The sequence below is a fragment of the Cricetulus griseus genome, chromosome 4, assembly GCF_003668045.3.
Source record: "Cricetulus griseus strain 17A/GY chromosome 4, alternate assembly CriGri-PICRH-1.0, whole genome shotgun sequence".
Taxonomy (NCBI): Eukaryota; Metazoa; Chordata; class Mammalia; order Rodentia; family Cricetidae; genus Cricetulus; species Cricetulus griseus.
In genome coordinates, this window is record NC_048597.1 from 23979360 (window position 1) to 24002741 (window position 23382).

Genomic DNA, 23382 nt, shown 5'->3' on the forward strand with positions numbered 1-23382 from the left:
CTATGAGATGTCTGAGGCCTATATTCTAATTTGTGAGAATTGGAGGGTGTAAGTGTATGCATTTATTCATTCAGCCAATCTGTGTATGAATGAGCTAAGCCCTGTTTGAGTCTGAGAGATAAAGTAGGCAACAAGACAAATATATTTGTCCTTCTGAAGGTTATATACTTGTTTAGTGTACATGAGAAAAGTAAACTAAAAGTAAACTAAATACATATTGAGATGTACGAAATCAAAAAGTAGAGGCAGTTATAATAATAATTAATACATGGTAAAAAAAAGAAAGTCCAGATATGAGAAATAATTTCAAAATAAAATGAAAAATAACTGTAAGGGTGAAAGGTATTTATGGGTAGAGTGTATAAGAGGCAGAGATTTGAATTCAATAACAAATTTTTAAAAAGTACAATTGTAAAGAAGTTATAACATGACCAAGAAAGGAGACTAATCTTTACTATATTTCATAAACTTTTCAAAAACATGACAAATTTTAAAGGTCAAATAATAGCTTTAGGTAGGTACCATGTTAATCACTATTTTAAATAAAATTTCAAGTACATAAGAGTTCAAGTCACTTTCCCACCCCAAGTCACTGATAGGGAGGAGCCACTCTTCCAGAGACATCTGTGACAATTCCACCAATGGAGACTCAGGTGGTCACTTACTTGTGTATTCAGCTATCAAGGAGCCAACCCGTGTTTCTGCTTATGTTGTCCTGTGATTTGGACATCACACTCATCAGATTTTGATTCCCTGAAAATGGGAGCCATATCTTGTCTATATGTCAAGCACACAGGCTTCTAACTGCTGTAGAAATGAGTTCAACCCTGAGGAAGAGGTGACTCAATCAAAGAGTACAGAGAGGAAATGTGAAGTTGATGATGCTACATACAACTTTGTGGAATTCAACCAAAATCAAGAGCTCTGGAAAAGTTGAAAACTTACTTAGGCATATCACCAAATGGGAACAAAATGTGAGAGAAAACAGAAACTGTCACCAAATTACCTGCCACGTCAGTGACATCTCTTCGTTACTGCTAACATGGTTTCTCTATGACTTTATCATTTGCACGAAGTTTAAATAAATCATAGGTCTTTAAAATTCATAAAAATCTCTCCTCATTATTTATCTATGCTACCCATCTTCTAAATGAAATCCATAACTTTTGAAATATGGATGAGAAAGAACAACTGCAGTTATATTATTTGAAACAGAGTATGTTGCTAAATTATTTACTGCGTGTTTAACCAGAATGACTGAATCACTCATTCCAAAGCACAGATGTCTGGGTCATTTGCCAGAGAAAAGTAGAATGCCACAACAATTAAATTTATATGTGTTTACTGACTGACAAATGCTGGCTGTTCTATAAAACTGCTGCAGGCTAAGGGTTAATAAATGTCAGTGGACATTTTGTTCACGTTATATGTTCATCATCAATTTCCTGGGAAATTGAAATTTAGTGTTTTATAAAGCACACACGTCCATGTTTTGAGTCCACTGCTACTAAATTTATTGAAAAATAAAATGGCATTTCATTCAGCTAGCTCAATAAATTGATGTGTATTTACCCCATCTAATCAATTACAAAGCCATTATAGCAAGAACCTTCAGGGTACTTGCTCAACTGTGTTAATGTGTCATACAATACAGTATGTACAGGGGTACTGAGCTCTTAGCAGCAGGTTAGAGTGACTACTGAAATGGATTCATAAATAATTTTTATATTACTGAAAATTGAAATTTAAAGACTGACATCCAGTTCTACTACTGCAAAACTTAAGAATGCTTAGAACGACTCAGATGTATGAAACCTGTATTTCCACTGTAAATAATTTTGTTTAAACACACACACACACACACACACACACACACACACACACACACACACACTTACTTTATGATGAAAACCTTAGTTGAACTGAGATGTGCTGTATGGGCAAAATAAACTACACTCTGAGTCATAGTACACCAAAATGTGAAATACCTTAATTTTACTTTATTTAATCAGTTTGATATAGCTTAAACATTGAAAAAAATGATTTGAATAACCATAGTTAGTGAAGCTAAATATAATTGCTTTGCTAACTTCATTTTGTAGTTTTACATTGTTATTAATTTTTTCATGTCACTTGAATTCTCCTTATGTTAAGCAGTGTCACCCCACTGCCTCTGTGGGTCCACTGTGTCTCTCTCTCTTTTGCTCTTATTTCATGTAAACCTCACATATAATTTTCCGGACCTTGCAGCCCAGCCGTGAAGTAGCAGGACTGTTTTCTAGGCTGGGGGCCTTCTGGGCTTCCCTCACCATCTTTACGACAGGGAGGTGTTTGCTGCATGAACTCATTGATTTCTCAGGGCACTGCAAGCTGTTAAGAACCCCCCTGAATTCTCTTTCTGTAAGGTTCAGTCCTGAAAAGGGTATTTCTAATAATCCTCCAGATATAAACACACAAATTAGGAAACGGTACCAGGGCAAAAGACAAAAGAGGGAACTACTGATCCGATCTCTCACATCAATGGTAAGTATATCTGAGAAAAATGCTAGTAACATTCCAGCAAATGACAACAAGAAACTCAGGGACAAATACTTTACCAGGTAAAGAAACTGTCCAACACACGGAAATGACACTCCCTTTTCAGTTTGGACCACGCCAGGGATCTCAACACTCAGAAAACACTGAGAGAATGAAGCAGCCTTTTCTTACGAACAGCCTTATTTACAGGTGATGGTCCAACCTCATTTTTGGGAAAACAGAAAATTTTTATTCATAGCAAATGCTTTGACAATACAAACCATGCTTTCCCTTGAAAGCAGAGAACCATACAATAGTGTCCTAAACCTAGCAAGGTGGTGCACACCTGTCATCTCAGTATTTGGAAGACTGAAGGAGTTTGAGGGCATTGGAGCTTCACAGGAATTCCAAAGCTACCCTGGCCTTAATTCAAAGAAAATTGGGTCCTAAAAAGACATATTGACTTAGAATGCAAAGTGAGCAACTAACTCAAAACTGATTAATAAAATGACGGCAGGACCTGAAAAGATTTTAAATATAGCACAAGGATGCCTCATTCCACAGTTCTGAATAAATTAGTCAAGAGAAATAAAACCCTTATAGAAATCCTTGATAAAACTGGATAGTAGATCTGGAGAGATAGCTTGGTGGCAGAATGCTAGCCTAGCAAGTACAGGCCCTGGGTTCAGAGATGGGGGGGGGGAGGAGCAAATGCTGACTTGACATCATTAACACCACACTTAAAAACGATAAACAATCAAACCAAAGGTACCTTTAGATTACATTTAATTTTTTCTTGGCACCTTACACACAAATTTTGAAAACAATTTTAGATTTTTAAATGACTCAGGTTTGTTATGATCAATTATTATAGCACACTGTGGTATAATGATGCCCAGAGGGACAATTGCAACATGCAGAACTGTTTGCTGCAGCACCTAAGTGGCTCGGCAGTGCTGTGCTTTCAGTTCTGGTTTGTGACCTTGATAGGCTCTCTCTTTCCCAGTGCTACAGAGGTGACTACTCAATACTGTAGGTCACAATCGGTCATTTTAAAAACTGATTCTAATTCTGTGTCCTCACCTAAAAGAGCTTCGAGTGCTTTAAAAGCTAGTATCAGTCCACAATGAACAAAGACCCATTGCCAATGTGGCACACGCTGTGATGTCATGAAAACATTCTATTACTTGCACGTATTCCTCTAATTATGCTTACCAGGCCTAAGGTGGCTGGGAAGTCTGACAACAAAATGAGTTCCACAGTGATATCCTGATGGCAACTTAGAATCTAGGATATTTGTGTCAATGGATCATCACAGCAAATGATCTAATTTTACAAAAGAGACACACACACATGCACAGAGAGGGGGGGAGGGAGGGAGAGAGGGAGAGAGAGGGGGGAAAGAGAGAGAGAGAGAGAGAGAGAGAGAGAGAGAGAGAGAGGGAGAGAGAGAGAGATAACACCAGAACTAGGTCTGTATACTGTCTTCAAGTCAGTATCTACATTTATAATTTAAAATTTTCAACTTAGATGTACAGTATTAAAAGTATCAAAGTGAATGCACGTTAACTGTAGATTTGTTGGACAAGCTTGCACATGGCTTTATCCAGTGACAAAGCAGTTCATTCACTCATCTACTAAAATCAAACATTGTTAAGAGTGTGCTAAGGAATGATGTTCTGCTAGTTTAGGTTTGTAATATTCTCTTTGCTGATACAAATGAAACTGAGCTAGAGTATTATCTTTACGTCATAAATTATTATCAGTTTCACCACATTTGACTCCTTAAAATTTCATTGGAAGTCTGTGATATTCAAAACTGGAACAAGTTCATTTACAGTGTGTGTTTTCCTACTTTCCTTACGTGAAAGATGAGGCTGCATGAGTCCTTGTGCTCACATGGGAAAAACCTGATGGGCTGCCTGGCAGCAGAGGACTCATACAAGGTCTTCTGGTTCCAGACTGCCAAAAGACAATGACACATAAAAATTTCCTTATGAACATTATCCTTATGAACATTTTACACATGAAATCAAAATTCAGGTGGACCATGCTTGATGCCAGCTGGGGGATAAAGATAACAAAACCCCCTGCCATCTACTTTACATTATGGTAGATCTTTACCAAATTACTTATGTGGGTATATAGTATTACTGCTGCTACTATTGCTATTTAGAATGAAAGTCTTTTCATTCTTTTCATTGAATTCAGCAGTAAATAATAAACGAGCCAAGAAGAGGCTGGTGATATGACTTAGTGGGTAAGAAAACTTGCTCTACAAGGAGGAGGACCTGTGTTTTAGTCCCCAGCACCCATATCAGAAACTGAGCATGACTGCACATATACTTAATCCCAGCACTGTCAGGCAGAGGAAAGAAAATCCTGACAGCTTGCTAGCCAGGTGGCCAAGTTGAATTAACAAGATCCCAGTTCAGTGACAGACTTGTCTCAAACCAATAAGCAAGGTGAGAGAGGAAATCATGCCATCCTCCCCTATCTATGCTAATCATATGTATGCCCAGGGCTATGCACACATGTGCTCACATTTGTGAGATACATACACACAAAAGATAGCCCTGCAAAAACTTTTTTGTAGTATCACTGCAAATGATGCTGGTAAGATCTATGCTAGATAAGCAGAAAAACAGAGAAAAGAAAAAAAAATGATGATGTCTAGTTTAAATGAAACATTCATTATGTACAAACTATTAACCTTCATGTTCAATATGTATAAACAAATGTCCTACTGAAACTGAAAAAAATACATGTAATTATATGCCCATAATCTCACATAGTATTGAACACGATGATAAAGAATCAAGAAGGGACAGGAAACGATAGGGGACTGGAGGGACTAGTTTATGTCAGAGAATCAGGAACATATAGAAAGACCTAATGCCACAAAATTGAAAAGATACAATCAACATGATCAGTGTCACCTCAGGCCAGATGAGCCTACCTGGGCAGGTAGCCAGCAGCAGCCTCTGTTAGCCCTAACACAATGTTAAAAACAAGACTCTGGCTGTTTTGTTACCTACAGCACTGAAAGAGAATGCTAGCTACAAGGGATCCCAAATTTTACTGGTGCTTCTAACAGGCTATCTTAACCAAAATTCTGTCAGGTATGTGGAAGAAGAGGCATTTTAATACACAAAGAGGAAGTGAAATAAATAAATTTGCAATCTACTGGTTTCTCTAACAAATGGTGAAAACTAAAAACAGACCAGTAATGACTCAAGCCATGGCCAATGAGATGAAGGGGTGTTGGTAGGAAGAGCTTGTGCATTAGAGGTACTTGCAAACAGGCCCGGTAACCTAATTCTAGTCCTCTGAGTCCACATGGGAAAGGACAGAAGTGAGTCCCTTCAGCTTCTCTCACCTCCACAGGTGCCATGGCATGTGAATACACACATTCACACATGGGCCCAGCAAAGAAAATGAATAAACTTGAACACAAAAGCAAATAAGCAAATGAAGAAGAAATCCTCCAGTCCAGGAGTCCCAGCATGGGATACTTTAACCTTACAAAATGTATCCAAGATAGTTGGCAGTTGAAGAAAAATATTTCTGGTCACTAACCTAAATTAATTGGGGGGAGCCCTCAAAATGAAAAATTTCTTATTATTTATGAACCTTTCCAAATTTATGGGAAACCTTTATTTTCTGAAAATAAGTGGCTCGGTACAACAGTTTGTCTGCACTAAACACTAAGGAAATCATTCAGCTAGAAAACCATGAAAATATCTCTTTCGAGCTTCAAAACTGCAATACAGACTCTAGAAAATAGACATGCTTAAACAAGTTGTTCTGTTACACACATATAAAAGAGGAAAAATTGATTTTTTTCTTTACTTTTCACCTGCTTGTTTTAAAAAAAGGTCATACATAAAACCAGATATCATTATTATTATAGACTCCATAAAAATCCCTGACTTAAGTGGATAATCACTTGAATACAGACCTGAAGACCCATTTTCACAAGCATGTGCCTGGTTGTAAGCAGAAAGTTGCTTTTAGGGCAGTGTTCAAAATTTTAATTTTAAGACACTGTCTTATTTTAGAGTGAGTTTCAATACAAGAAGGAAATGTTACAAGTGAGTAAGACTTAAATACTCAGGATGCTCAAATAATATCCCTGTGCAACTAAAATGTAGACATGCACAGAATAAATGAGACAGATAATGCCAGGAACAAAGTTTACACAAAGACAGCAAAGCCTCACTCCAGTGCTGGGCTCAGCATCAATAGAGACCTTTCTACTGGGCTGAATAATCTCATCAAACCTGTGAGAGAAGTAGAAGTTATACTTCTATTATTCAAACTCAATTCCAGATAGGTTAGATTGATGCCGAAAGTTTCTTAATCTTTTCCACAAAAGAGAATTAGTCTGTCAGAGTTTAGAAGCTAACTTGACTTTCTTTGAATAGTATGTATAACTGTTTTCCTTCATCAACCTCAAACAAGGTCCTAACTTCAACAGAGCTAACTACTAAAAGAAGAGCTAAAAAATAGATAAATAGATGATAGACAGACAGAGGCAGGCAGGCAGGCAGACAGACAGATAGCTATGCATGAATTTTTCAAATGGCTGTGAGCTTATTGTGATGGGATAATAACAGTCCAAAAATGAATTGAGTATTCATCAGGCTGAGTTACTGTTGTATGTATCTAGCTGTCTTAGTCCCTTCAGGGTCGTTAACTGTGTCCTACATACAAAGTTGCATAATAATAAATCATCATCATTACTTTTATGACCAGTAAAAGGAACAGATTTTGTCTAAATCAATTAAATATGTTAAATATTCTGGTTTGTGCCAAACAGTTAAAAGCAAATATTATGGGATTTTGTGGAAATTTTGCAATATACTGAAAAGTCCAATTCTAAAACAATGGAATAAGAGATTGATCAGAAAACACCTAATTCAAACACACACACACACACACACACACACACACACACACACACACACACACTTGTTACTCCTTACTTAAGCTATAAAAAGGTTTGGTGTGTGCTGTATTAAGTTCCTTAGCACATTCTTCCACACAGCATTAACTATTTGCCACTGCAGTAGTATCTTAACCATGTTAGAAAGAAATGAATTATTTTTCACCTTCACAAGGGGGAAAACCAAGTCTTTGATGACTGCAATAGTGAACAAGGCTTTGGAGGGGGGATGAGAAGAATGAATCTAAACTAAAGCAGGGTTCCTGATGTCTGAATGTGGGTTCTCCAGTCCCCTCCACCTTGTGACCAATCCACTTCTAAGCCTGGACTCATCAAATTGGACAATGCATATTCGATAAAGTCATACAGTGCATATCAAGAGGCTAGAAGGCTCGTGATTGTCAGGCAGTGCTGACACAAGCTTTTAATACCAGCCCTTGAGAAGCAGAGACAGGCAGATCTCTGTGAGTTCAAGGCCAGCCTGGTTGGTCTACAGAGTGAGTTATAGACAGCTAAGGCTACACAGAGAAAACCTGTCTCAAAAAAACAAAACAAAAAAGGCTTTTGCTTTATGCTATTTATTCATGTTTTTTTATATTATTATTATTATTATTATTATTATTATTATTATTACTATTATTATTATTATTCGTCTTTTGGTCATATAGCCCTGCCCCCTTTCTGAAGAACCTATAAGCTCTCACTTTTCATGCCTTCACAGTGAAGTAATTCAGTTATCCAAACCCACATCTCCTATGTTTCACTCCATAAAATTCTCTTAAATTAACTTCTTTCTACTTTCACACACAAAGAACAAATACATAGGGAACATTATTTTTCAATAAAAGTAAAGTAATAATGGTCTATTAAGCATATTATCATCTTAACGTAGGATCTTAAAGCTTATCTTTGACATAGTTAATAGTTTTCTAAACAATATACAGATATAAAAAGAGAGGGTGGATAGTGATTATTATCATGAAAAACTCTTTTTAAAAAATCAAAAGCTACATTTACCATTAGACAATTTCTCCAAAGTTAGCTTGTTGTTGTTACAAATTTGCATTTCCATTTTCCCTGTTGGCCAAGAGATTCTGCTGGCTAATCACAAGATGAGTCATTTATATTAATTAATACTCAATGACATGCTCATTTTCGTACAATTTGAAAAGTTTAACAAAAACTACCCTAAAGAGTTGTATGTGTTCTTGTAATAAAAACAAAATATGATTATGTATCTTTGATGCCTTACACATTTTTGACTGCTAAAAGAACTGTCTTTAAAAACTATTGTTTCAAACTATTTTATAGCTATATTTTGAAAAGAGTAATGGGAGAGGTATTCTTTTCTGGACATGTTTTTGGAGATTATAATATAATCACATAATTTCTCTCCTCCCTTTTGGCCCTGCAAACTTTCTCATATCTTTCTCCTTGCTCTCAAACTCATGAGTAATTTGCTAGTCAAATGTATACAGCAATATGCACTAATATACAACCCTGTCTAATTTTACCATAAAATACCAAATAGTTACTTGAGTATATACATTTACTCTGTCATTCTAGGTATACATTGGGGACTGCTAACCTGAAAACTAAAAATAAATATTTCCAATTTTGAAATTTTTGGGAGGTGTCACTATAATGTCAGAGGTAGAAAACTAAAATCTCAACCTATAGGTTGTGTTAAAACAAAAAATATTGCATAAGGTTGTAGGGGAAGCTGTAGCCACGCCTTCTTAGGGGCTGGCTACAAGAGTACCTGAGGGCTTGTGAGGGCGTGGTCAGAGTGAGTAGGGGGACTGCGTTTTCGGTTTCGCTTTCTCTTTGCTTCTTGCTGTACAGACTACCACCGGCTGGCTGGTTCGCTCTGTAAGTAAGGCTTTTCCCTATTAAATACCCTTATATTTCTACCTGACTCCGTATTGGTAATTACCTACTATATAAGGTCACCTCCAGGTTATAGATATGTAGGAAATATTAAGTCTGTGTTTAAACTTGTAGTTCCTTCCATAATATCTCATAAAGAATTTTAAGATATTTCAATCTTTTAATTAAAACAAAAACTATTAATGCCCTAACTATTGTAGATAAAGGATATTATGCAAAAATAGTTTATTTAATGATAAAACACTAAATATGGGTTAACCAGTATTTTAAGTATAATTTTAGGCATTTTCATCAATGTCCTGGATGGCTAGTTTTTAAACATATTGCTAATTATGGTGGTGTCATATGCTTATTAACTAATATATTAGTGTATAATAACTCCTTAAGATTTATCACCAAAAACTGATTTATTAATAATCTTACAGTACATGTACAGATATGCTAAAATTGTATCTAGAATACTTACAGCCATATTTATGTGGGCTTATATTACGAATGGAAGATTAGTTTGACATTCAAAGCTAATCAATGTAATTCATCATATTAATAAGTGAAAGAGAAAATATATGTTAGATTGTCACTGACCAACTATGAAAATTCAGTTTTCTTCCATACCAATGTGAAAAAGGGTGTACTTGGTTAATAAGACCAAATATTACAGTCTATACTTAATAAGAGTTATCTTACTGCACATAGTTATGACAATAAAAAAGAAAACTGACTTTTGTTTGCACCTTCTCAAGCATGCCCAAAAACTCAAGGTGAGGTTCGGATATCTTTAGTAGCTGCCAAACTATGAACCCATTCTGATAGAATGTAGCTTTAATAATTTCCTATCAAGGAGAAATTTTAAGGGGTAAAAGATCATCAGCTTGACTGTGATATGGATTTTAGGAGTCAGAATATTATCTTTAAAAGTAATATTTAAAAAGAAGGGCAGTCATTTGACAATGTGATAAAGGGAGCTAAAGGCATGGTAATTTTTTAACTTCAAAAAATTTTACATTGTGATTTTTATAATTCCAGAGCAATGGGCAAAGAGAATGCAAAATTGAAGTCTCCAAGTTATAACAATTATTTTTCATTCTAGATACTCTTGGAACTTATGGGTGACAGATTTATCAAAAAGCTCTCTGTACCAACTGAAAAAAAAGGACAACCCATTCCCTGCTATGAACTGTCGATTGTAATTTAGCAGAGTTAGAAGACAGATACACTGAGTAGACAGAAAATTAAAACATGGGCAGCTCCTGATTGGAAATTTATTCATGGCAGGTAATAGGACAGTCAGGATCTCTGGCATTACTCAGAGAGAGATTTAATTCTGATAAGTTAAATGATGGCACTTGAATCAGGGATTATAAATGGTGACAGGTTGTGACATATAGAGAAGATGAAAATGAGCAACATCTCTCCACAGAAGTGATTCAATATAGATGAATTTCTTGAGCAGTCATATAATTATTTTAAAAATCATTTTCAAGTTTTTAAAGAACAAGACTACACTTTAATTGAACCATGCACCACTTATATAGCTATTTGTCAATAGATTATAGCATTAATCAACTGATCAAAGGAAAGGAGTAGAAAATAAATTATATTTCAAATATGTAATGGAAATTGTCATTTCTGATTTCATCTGAATAAGGTGAAAACTCAAAATTGTAGACAGACTAGTTATCATATGAAGAGAGAAAATGTGAAGTACTAAGTTTTTGCACAGCTATATGCATGAGAGCAATATGTACTTATAGCTTTAAAAAAGCAAGTTATTCATATTTATAAAGAATACTTTTTATTTTGGATCTGTATGCCTTTTTGCATTTTCTAATAGAGAAGTGCATTATTACCTTGCCTTTTTAAAGATATAATTCTCTACACTACAGAAACATGGCAGATATAAACAATTTTCCACATGGGCAGGCATCTTAATTACCTCTTTAGAATTTGTGAAGTAGTCTATTAATTGTGATCAAATCTCATTCTATGTGGAGATTTTATAAACTAGGTTTAAAATACCCTACTGTTTTTCCCACTGAATGAGGGGACTATCACCCTCATCCCTTGAATCTGACAGAACAAATCAATCACAGAACTGATCCTATATTAACTACCACAGGCAACCTAGGTGGAACACCTTTAGAACTCTGTCTTTTAGAATTCTTAGAGAGAGCATAAGTATTACACAGAGTGACCTTCAAAGGGAAAAATTGAGGCCAATGACTGAATGTCATGGCTGATTCATAGCACCAACTGTCAGTAATGGGATAAAATCATCCTCAAAGTAAATGGTCTATGTATAATGAGGATGTTACAGATGATACAACAAGAAAAGTGTGCTCAAAATAGAAGCAAAGTAAAAATTTGGTATCTTAAGTCACTAAATCTGAGGCTGGTTCATCAAACTGCAAAACAATGAACCGGTAGAGTAGGCTTTTACTTGTGAATGCTAAATTTATACAAATGGCTCTAGAGTAATGGTAAACTATACAAACCACAATTAATAATGGAAAGCTGTAAATGCTTGTGTAGCACTTTCTCTCTGAGGTTACAATTTTCCATCTTGCCATGGTAGTACACACCTTTAATCCCAGCATGTGGAAAGCAGAGGCAGGCAGATCTCTTTGAGTTTGAAGCCAGCTTGGTCTACAGAGTGAGTTCAAGGACAGTCAACAACAAGAACTGTTACACAGACAAACAAAAGAACAAAAAAAAATTCTTAAGATATATATAAGATGAACACGAAAAATAGAACAAAAAGGTAATTTTGTACAGGGGATTTACAAGGAGGTAAAACTATAGGGTATTCTAAGGGGAAGCAAAATACTCTATCCTACAGAGCTGTAAGTAAGCAACTCAAAATAGCTTCAGAAAGTCCCTGAAACTGGTAAGATTCACAAGGGCCCTCCCTCTCCAAGAATAGATACAAAGAGAATCACTCTGAGACAAGCCGAGCTGCTTATTAGAGGCTCAGAACAAGTAGCCTGAAAGAGCAGGGACCAGTCAAACTACCAAGAAGAAACACCAGCTAGGCTGCTAGGAAAGGATGATCTCCAACTTTGTACAAGTTTTAGCTGATTAAATTTAAATAGCACAATTTGACAAACATAGAGAACTCACAACATTTTCAATTGATATCATTACTTATATATGTGGAAATATAATAAATATATGATGTCATTCATTTTGAAAGTAGCAAAGATTCTAGAACCTAATGTATGGGCTGAATGTCTCTAGCCTAAATATCTGCCACCCCACAATCTGAAATCTTATGAATCTTGATGACACAAGTTGAAAATTCCACACTCAGACTCATGTGATGGGTCAAGAACAAAATGCATGCATATTAAATTACTCTACAAGGTACCAGAACTTTTAATCAGCTAAAATAACTTTGTATATAGATGGCAAGCTAGCAAAAATTTTAAATATTTAAGCATTAAAACTTAGTTTATTTATTCCTGAATCAGGCTGTGTACAAAGAAGTCTCACTTATGTTTAGTAAGCCTGCTGTAAACAGAACCATTGAACTATTGTTCATATATGAAGATATGAAGCATGGATTTTAAGGGGCCTACTTAAAATGTGTGTTTTTACCGAAGATTTTTCTATTATTGAGCCAATGAGATAAAGCTACCTTTTAAATTTTAATAATACATTATTCACATTAAAACTTTTAAGTGTCAATATCACCAAAATATTTTAAACTGTGTATTTATCAAGTTGAAATTTGACATAATACACCACAAATAGATGCACTATGCAGTAGTTAAAATTCCTTGTATATTGTTTAAAAATTCAGTCAAAAGCATTAACTAACAGTAAGAGAACACACACAAATTGAAAATACTTGAAATTAATTTTAAACAGCAACAAGTTTCATGTTAGATGCACTTACCTGGAATAGATAAATAATCTACTATCCCAAAGATCATGGGTCCCTCTAGGTCCAGAATGAAAGTAACAAGAATCGGTCCCATCAAACATGTTCAAGCCATCTTCTGAATTTTTTGAAGCATGACTGTGTACCACATCTAAGAGGACTGTGATGCCCATTGAATGTGCTGTGTCAACGAGTTCTTTGAGCTCTTCAGGAGTTCCATAACGACTGGAGGGAAAGGGTACAGGATGTCATAACGTCACATTGAGAGCAAACAGCCATTGTACATCAATACCTATGTAAGCACGGCATTAACTATTTTAAATACAAAAATGTAGTATGATGATACTTATATACACTTAGAGGTGCTATTTTCTATCAAGTAAATTGTAAAGCATTAAATAAAATATTAACTACAGCTACTAAATGGAACTGATATGCTCAACAAAATTTGCATTTGGGATACACAAAATAGTAAAACTGTTTTCATCCTTGGGGCTTCTGAAGTCTATAAGGAAGCTGGGCCAATCATGGTCACTGCTGCTTTCCAGATGCTTGTCCCTCTGACTGCATGCAGATGACCTAGGTAAAGGGCCCTTAAAGTATTTCTTTCAGCAGACTACTCAAAGCTGTCCATTCTGCACTTGTTCCTAAACCAGCAGGTCTCCAGAATTAGAGGGCCAAGAGATTGTGCCGTGCCTGAAGAATAGGTCACACACGCAGAGGACACGGGTATCTGATGAGCAGGCTCCCAATCTATCTATAGAAGATAACAAACATCACTTCTAGAAGGCCTCCTGTCACCCCAGAGAAATGTTCCCTTACTGTTTTCCAGCATCAACTTTGCCCTCTAGATAGAGAAGGCCCTTAATATGGCTATGACCTCTCTTCCCCATCAGACGACAAGCTTCTACATAGCAGAGAGTGTGTACATGAGCCTTTTCACGGCAGTGTGATGCTTAGCAAACAGCAATTCTCCTAATGTGATCCTAACAGCATGAAGATGAAGACTGGGTCATTAGATGGCAATTTCTCCTAGCACTGGGTTCTCTGCAGCACTCTACCCCTTACTTTCCTTAGGAAAGCCACACTAGGACGCTTTTACTCAATGAACAACATGCTCAGGAAATGAGTAGCCCTCAGTTTCAATCAGTCATTTCTCTCATTCTTTCTTGATATTCTTAATCAAATTTGTATTAAGTTAGCTGCCACAAGCCATGAAATTCTCCAAATCATAAAGATTACCTATTAAACAATATATAGGACTATTCTGGAATTTACACTAAAACAAGACAGAAACGTGAACGAGATATGACGAATAACATGGCAAATTATTTTTCAAAGGCAAGATGAAAAAAAAAAACACACTGTTTCAAGAACAGTCATCAGTGAACAGTTCTCATAGGCAACACTGAGCAAGAAAGGAGTAAGGAAAAAGACGGAAGGATGTCTATGAGGAGAGTATTCAGGGAAGTGAGTGTAGGTATGGGAGCAGTCAAGGTGGAACAAACTAAAAACATATGAAGACTAAACCGGATGTGGAATGTACTCGTCAAAAGAGAGAGCAAGAGTGCCTGATAAACCCTGTTATATGACCAATGGAAAACAGGTGGTTTTCTGAAAGAGACAGTAAATCAATGAAGGGGATTTTTTTAAGCAAGACATTCATGATTTAACATTCATCTTTAAATGCTTTACTTGGGCCATGGAGTAGAAAACAGAGATTTGAATCAAGACAGAAATGTAATGACAAAGAAAAGTTCAACTGACCAGTAAAGAACTACTGAAATGAGCCAAGTAAAAGATTGGCAACTTGGACCAGAGTAAGAGCAGTAGGGCAGGTGAGCAGCCAGATTTAGGATACAATATGAGGTGGCAGATGGCTATGTTTTGTAATAAGTAGAGAATAAAAAGGGATAGAAATAGAATAAAAAAGTATAATGCCAAGATTCTGGCTTGAAGAATTAGAAATTGAAATGTCACTTAGTGAATTAGAAAACATGATGGAGAAGGACGATGGAGGTTATGTTGAGGAACTTAGAGAGTACCATATTGAAGATATGTGTTAGACACACAAGAATACAGCTTACAAGGATTAAAAACATCAAGTGTACATAGAAGGTATACTAAAGCTGAAGGAATGGATAGAAACAGAATAGGCTAGAACTAAAATGTTTCCTCTTTAGGAGAAAGGTGAAAATGAAAGAGCAGAAGGAAGGAGTGATATATATATATATATATATATATATATATATATATATATATATATATATTGAGGTGAGAGGTGCCACACAGCAGGACATCATGTTCTAGAATGAAAGAGGAAATTAAAAATCTTCCAATGAGGTAAATGATGTGCTGTGTTAAATGATTCTAACAATTTTGAGTTAACCAAGAAGGTCCCCAGTGGCTTTAACACTTCTTAGTAGAGAGACAGGATGAGGTTAGAAAGCAACAAGTTTAAATCATTGCACACTGTGTATGCATAAGGGTAGCTTTGCAAAGATAACCACAGGGAGCTATAAGGAAATTAGTTAGTATCCCCTTCAATATAGAAGCTTAAGCCCACTTCTAACTTTCTTCAGCTCTTCTTAATACAGTTTCAGTTCACTTCAAATACCACAACAGATTTGATCTATAGTCAATTTTGGAGAATTATAAAATCAACTTGTTAGTTCTTATTAACAATTGAAACCACTATATGTATGGGTACTAAATTAATGTCTATTTCCCAAAGTGTGAACTACATGAGGCCAAATTTATGTTGGGTTTGTTCAATTTTTGGTAATGAAAGGCACACAAGACATTTTAATGTATAGCCTTTCTCCTCAAAGAGCCATATTCAGGCAGACAGAAGTCTGAGTTGAGAGGTCTATCATCGCAGTATAGCTCCTCCCACATGCTCCTACCTACTACCCATCTCTTCCTATAAAAAGGTATGAGTTCCTTCAGTACCACCTTGCACAGTTTCTGACTAAGCATATGCCTTCAAAGGAGTAACTTTCAGGGAATAAGTAGACACCTGTGCGTTGACGTCATTCGATGAAACATGTTGTTAAATCTGGGTCAATCAAGGCTACATTTATCTGAAGAAAATGACCTCACTAAAAGAAAACATTAGGCTTCTATTAACCATAACCATAAGTCAGATTATAAAACAAAACTAAGTTAAATGGCAAAATCCAATTTGATTATATTGTTTGACATAGTCATGAAGATAAAATATTCATTTTACCTTGAAGCTGCAAAAAAGCTAGTGATTTGGTACCCAAAACTGGCATAGTAAGCATGTTCCATGATCGCCATCAACTGAATGCAGTTGTATCCTATATACACAAAGCCCAAAGAAAGTCAAAACTACATTTAAAAAAACAACGAAAAATTGCATTTTCTGAAGACATAACATTTACAAAGAACATGGAAGCTGTAATCATCATGTCAAGTTCTACTATTCTGACACAATTTAGTTGTCTGACCTTCTAACACAACTGGACATTTGTCTCTTAGAGTCACATTCTGCCTAGTTATTTGAAATGATTAATTTTAATATGCAACAAATGATATGCAGATATATACATAATTTTGCTTTAGAATATTAAACATGAAAATCTGCATATGCTAAACTTCAGTTTTACTTGTAATATCCATATTGAAGATTACGAAGCTAAATAAAAGTGACTGATTGCATGATATATGCTTCTTACTTTGCCTCTTTTCATTATGATTCAGACATTTTACCATATAGCTTAGGAAATATTATCAAATTCATTTTTCCTACAACATAGGTCTTATGAAGCCAGGAGTACTGTCCCTATGGGATTACTCTAAAGGGTTAAGTGTGTTTCGTGTGCACACAAGATATGGGACAAACCCACAGCTTTCCTTTCTCTATCTCAATTTTCTCTAGTGGTAAATGAAGTCACTCAAAAAGTAGGGATTTTCCTTTAAATAGTCATAAAAGCAGGAGAATTAGCCACAAGTAAATAATCAAAAAAAAAAAAAGCAGAACCTCTTAACCTTATAAAATAATAAAAAGAAAATCATTAGGAAATCAGTTTTTGTTGTCTTCCAAGTACAATTTTATCATTTACCACATATGATCTGGCTGCTTGGAAAGTTACTACGACAAAAATATTCTTATTATATGCCTAATGCCCAATTCACATAATCTTCACAATTTTCATAGAGTTCATAAAATCAGATTCACTAACAAGTCATTTAAATATATAACTGAGTGTGTGAGAAAACCAAACTCCATATTAATTTCAATCTCTTCAGTTGCTGTGCTGTAGTTCTTCACAACTGTATTTTAGCATACCACAAATCCTGTAACATTTACAAGTAAATTCAGGAGTAGGAATTTATATATTTAAATCATTTCTCCCAGATCTTATCATTGGTGCATCATTGCAAAAGGAAAATCATTTACTTCTATCAGACCTAACAAATGCAGGTATAGAATCTTGGTCATGATGGACATAGTTTTCCATACATCTTAGAGAAACTAGGAGTTTTAATTCCATCTCAGTTATATAATAGATAGGGTTCTTATAGAGCTCCACCTCATATGTCTATTGTTTACTTGAATGGCATTAATCGTGTGTACCTTCATGTGCTCTCTACCTGCGGTGCTAGGCAACTCAATGTTACAGAGGAACTAAAAGCCAGGTATAAATAATTTATTATTCTACGATAATGAAAGTACTTCTTCAATGAGTGAGTGTAACATAATATCTATCTACCAATGCTAGTAATGAATGTAATTAGTTTTAGTTTCTGAAATTGTAGTTCAGCTCACAATCACAGATAATTAGGATCTATACATAAGTGAGAACTTTAACCCTGACTTGCATTTAAATTGCTCCTCTAGCTAAAAACTATACTCCCTGGCAGAAGTGATACAATTAAATGTACTTTGTCATCCTGTCTGGCTGTCAAAGCAGGCACCAAATATTCTGCAGAAATATTTTTATACTGCATTATCTATAAAAAGAAAAATAATAGGTATACCATCTACTGAAGCAGGTAGTCAGCCAAATATGATTCCCTCTCATGCCACTCTGAAGACAGTCATGTCTGATACATGAATATCTCAATGTGTTTCAAATGTTTGCGGAAAAAGTCATCCAGACATTGACACTATATAATAACTGACCCAAAATGAGTTCCAGACACTTTACAAATACTACATTATTTTTTCCATAAAATACTAAAACCGAGCGGCTATTATCAATGGCCACGTCAAATGATAAAGGTTATCTTCTGTACAAAAGTAATTGCACTTGCATATTTATCTACAGTTTGGAAGTCATCGGTTCACATTACTTTAAATTGAAATTGGAATAATATCTTAAATGATTATGCTCTATCTTATTCCATTTCTCTTTTCTGTGCTATCACTGTTACAGAGCAATTGGAGAAGCCTAAAATAAAATGTATTTCTATTACATATTTAATCTCTGAACACACAAAAAAAAGAGACACTTGTAATTAGCTTTTCTAATAAGAGGGCCGTCTCATTAAAATTTTATCGGGATAAAAATCACAATTATTACTTACCAAGGTCTTTGATTCTTGGTAGAACATTGCATGTAAAATGTTTATAAGAAGCTATTTTTCCTTCATGAGAAGATATTCCCACATGAGATTCATAAATTCTTAGACTTCTTGGTTTCTTAGGTCTGGAATGCTTGAACTATAAACACCGAGTTACAAACGGAATTAAAACAAGTACTCAGTTGTGACACTAATTAATCAAGTACGTGAAATAAACTAGTGAATAAATCCAGTGAAACATTTGTGATTCTCGTCCCACAACCAAGGCAACGGCCACATACAATATGCTTCTTAATCATCTAAAGGATTGTGTTAATAAGCACACTTTAAAAAAAATCATGTCAGAGCTCATGCGGAATCACTGACTGAAGAGATTTTTTTTCCTTTTGTGAGCCTATACTTTAAAAAATATGGAATCCTGATTGGCATATATAACTTAATTATTTAATACAAATCATTCATTAGCAAAATCAAGTAATACAAATGACTGAAAAATTAGTTCTAAAATACATGTAACACATGTGAAATATAATCATAAAATATCCCCCAAACACATTCAACTGTTTGCCATGCCAATGTCCTTTTTATAACTACACTAATCCATCTTCACATACAGAGTAGTAGGAAATATTAAATCATTTCAATTTTGTAAGTTTGAAATATGACTCAAAAATTAATATTCTTTCTTGATAAGTATATAGAAATTTCCTATTTTTAACTAACTTCAAAATGAGGCAGAAAGAAAAGCATTACTTCTAGGTTTAATTGAGTAGGAATGACAGACTCTAATATAAATGTATAACAAAGGAATACTGTCAGATAAAACACTAAGCAGACAGTGAAGAAAGACTTTGAGCAGTATTATAAAAGCTATAAAATATAAAAATTCATTTCCCTAGAAATACTAAAATAAGCAAATATTTAAAGTCTGCTGTTCTCACTTTATATGGGTCTTCTGGATTCCAGTGTATCCAATCATAATTCACATTGTCACGTTCACGAACCACATACTTGGCCCAAGGTGAAATGCGATACAAGATCTCACCACTTTTACTGGTAATAACAACCTAAAAAGAAAATGAGATGGTACTGATTTAAAATAGGTTCACAACTCTAGCATAGTACATAATAGTTAATGAGCACTGCTTTATGCAGGAAAGCAAATGAGTTAAGAATTTAGGTGAGTTCCCAGATGAGCATCCACAAAACTATATTTGAATTCTTTGCTCATCAGCTATTACTATATAACTTAAAGTTATGTATAGGTTGTATATTATACAATCCTCTTCCAATTTCCATGACAGCAAACCAACCATTAGAATAGTTAAACATATTGTAGAGGCAAAAAAAATTATTTGAAAGTTGCTATCAATAAGCCAATCATCCACAGGAAATACTCCTCTTCTTCTGGATTGGAAAAAAGCAAATTATATAGTCATAGCTGCCTATACTCCTTTGTGGAAATACATTGTAACATTTTTCAGATAGTGAATCAGTCGGTATAATGGTTTAACACTTGTTGTGCATATACATACAAACACACAATTAAAGGTCATAAAATGGACATGAAATACTATAACCACTGCCAATACATAATGTTCTTGTATTTGGTGTTTCTCAACCTTCCTAATACTGCAACCCCTTAATATAGTTGTTCATGCTGTGGTGACTTCCACTTCATACCTGTAATTTTTCTTATTTTATGAATCATAATATAAATATCTGATATGCAGGATATCTGATATATGACCTCTATGAAAGGGTAATTTCATCCCAAGGAGATCACAACCCATAGATTGAAAACCATTGTTCTAATATATCTTGCTATCCTTTTTGCTTTGTGACCAGAACAAAACATCATTTCAGAACATTATTTTGCTGACTTTCCCGTACACTCAGATACCATCAGAAGTCAATGAGTTTATAAGTGAGAGAAGAAACTGACACACTATCATTATCCATGCCCCCATACCTTGTGTTCAGTTACAGAAGAAAATTACTATCTTTTTTCATATCTTACCTGTTTTTGTTGTTTAATCCATTCTTCAGTTGAGGGACATCTAGGTTGCTTGCAGTTTCTGGCTATTATGAATAAAACTGTTATAAACATGGTTGAGCAAGTGTCCTTGTGGTAGGATGGGGCATCCTTTGGGTATCTGCCCAGAAGCAGTATAGCTAGATTTGGGTGTAAACTGACTCACAATTTGAGAAACTGCCATATTGATTTCCAAAGTGGCTGGACAAGTTTGCACTCCCAGTAGCAGTAGACGAGCGTTCACATTGCTCCATAGCCTCTACCCCATGAACTGTCACTTGTGTTTTTGAGTTTAGCCATTCTGACAGGTGTAAGATGGAAATCTCATTTTGACTTGTATTTTCCTCATGACTGAGGGTGTTGCAGATGCTCAATCATACCATAAGGACACTTGCTCAACTATGTCGATAGCAGCATTATTCGAAATAGGCAGGACCTGCAAGGAACCTAGATGCCCCTCAACCAAAGAAAGGATACAGAAACTCCATCAGAACTGAGAGGACAAGATTGGGAATCAATTGGAAGTAGGATGATGGACTGTTTCCAATTAATGAACTTGGGTGTAGGTGCATCTTGTTATTCAATTGTGTTGCTCTGTTAAGCTGCCTTTGCTCTAGTAATAATCTCCCACATGTGCTCAATTGTGCAAAAACTGTAGGTTCAGCATTTAACATGCAAAAGGTCATAAATGGAAGGATAGGGCTTGTTGGGAAGAAAATGTGGTACATTTACACAATGGAGTACTACTCATCTGTTAAAAACAAACAAACAAAAAACAATGAATGATATCATGAAATTCATAGGCAAATAGATGGAACTAGAAAAAAAAAATCATTCTGGGTAAGGTAACCCAGACCAAGAAAGACAAACAAGGTATTTACTCACTCATTATGTGGATATCAGGAATAAAGTAAAGGATAACCAACCTACAATCCACAGCCCTAGAGGACTAGATAACAAAGAAGGCCCAAAGAAGAAAGCATGCATTTCCATGGGAAGGGAGATAGATGAGATCCCTTGGGTAAACTGGGGGTGAGGTAGGGAGGATGGGGGATGGAAACTTGAGGGAGCAGGTTGGGTGGGCTGGGCTGAGGAGGCAGGTTGGGAGTAGAACTGAGGGAGATAGTAACTAGAGAGACATCTTGATTGGGACGGGCATGTCAAGGTTAGGGAGAAACCTTTTGACGGGGAAACTCCATTGAATCCACTAAGATGACCCCAGCTAAGACTCTTTCTTAGCAATAGTGGAGAGGGTGCATGAACTGTCCATCATCTACTGTAATCAGATTGGTGACTACCCTAATTGTCATCATTGAGTCTTTACCAGTCTGGAAGCACATGCAGAGATTGACAGTTAAGCCCTGGGCCGAGCTCTGGAAGTCCTCCTGATGAAATGGACGAGGGCTTGCATGAGACAGTGGGGACAAGGTCATGATGGAGGAACCTATATAGACAGCTGACCCGAGCTCCTGGGAACACATGGAGTCTGGAGCAACAGTAAGGGAGCCTGAATGAGACCAACCTAGACCCTCTGCATGAGTGTGACAGTTGTGTAGCTTGGTCTGTTCGTAAGGCTGCTAGCAATGAGATCAGATCCTGCCCCTGGCGAATAGCTGGCTTTTGGGAACATACTCCCCATGCTGGAATACCTTGTTTGGCCTTTATACATGGGGAGGAGTTAGGTCCTACCTCAACGTGATGTGCTATGCCTTGTTCATGCCCATGAGAGGCCTGCCCCTTCTGGATGGAGACAAAAGAGGAGTGGATGGGGAAGGGGGTAGTTGGGAGGTGGAGAAAACTGGAGGAGAGGAGGGAGGGGAAATTATGTTTGGCATGTAAAATAAATGCGCAGAATTACTTAAATAAGAAGTTAACACCAAATCCTAAGGTCATACTGAGAGTCGCCTATGAGAACACTACAAAGCAGACAGCCCTACTGAACACTATATGAAAATGGATGTTTCCAAACTCACCACCCCACTCCAATGATGCAAAACCACAGAGTAAGTGACAGTCAACTGTGCCTACAGATTCATATTTCCAGGACTTGGAAAATGAGGAAGCAGTAAAAACATGGTTCTCAACTTCTTTGGGGCTGTGAGAAATAAACCAATTGTCTCCAACCTGGGAATCCCAAACTTTCTGCCAGAATTCTTGAAATGGTAAGACAAAAACTCCCAAGCTTGTCATTGGGGTATAAGAAACAGACACACCATACAAAGAGTATTTGTTCTTTCACTGAATGTATTTTTCCCAGATGTTCTGTTTCTTCTTTCTCTAACACCCATAACTAAAGAACTTCAATTTTCTATTTCATTTTCCTTTCATGGAACGGTACAAATGATATGTAGAGCACAGCTTTCCACTAAACCTGAAAACTGTGTGGTTTTTACATAGTAACTTTTTAAAGACTCCCCTGGGCTGTTTTCCCTACTAACCCAACTTGTCCAGGGAGAGCACTTCCCTTTCAATGTCTCTTCTCAATGTCTTTGTTCTTAGAAATAAATTAGGAGTACTATGATAAATCCAACCAAGAGACACATAATAACCAAAACA

General features: G+C 35.8%; 1 protein-coding gene across 1 annotated transcript in view; it reads right to left on the reverse strand.

The window, feature by feature from the left end:
- Gbe1 (1,4-alpha-glucan branching enzyme 1) overlaps nt 1–23382 on the reverse strand; it is a 225698-nt gene that overhangs the window by 98399 nt on the left and 103917 nt on the right. The window contains exons 4-7 of the mRNA XM_027412419.2: nt 19733–19858; nt 18795–18930; nt 16471–16561; nt 13254–13463 (exon numbers count right to left, since the gene is read on the reverse strand). Coding sequence (XP_027268220.1) covers nt 13254–13463; nt 16471–16561; nt 18795–18930; nt 19733–19858 — 563 coding nt within the window. The remainder of the gene's footprint in view (nt 1–13253; nt 13464–16470; nt 16562–18794; nt 18931–19732; nt 19859–23382) is intronic.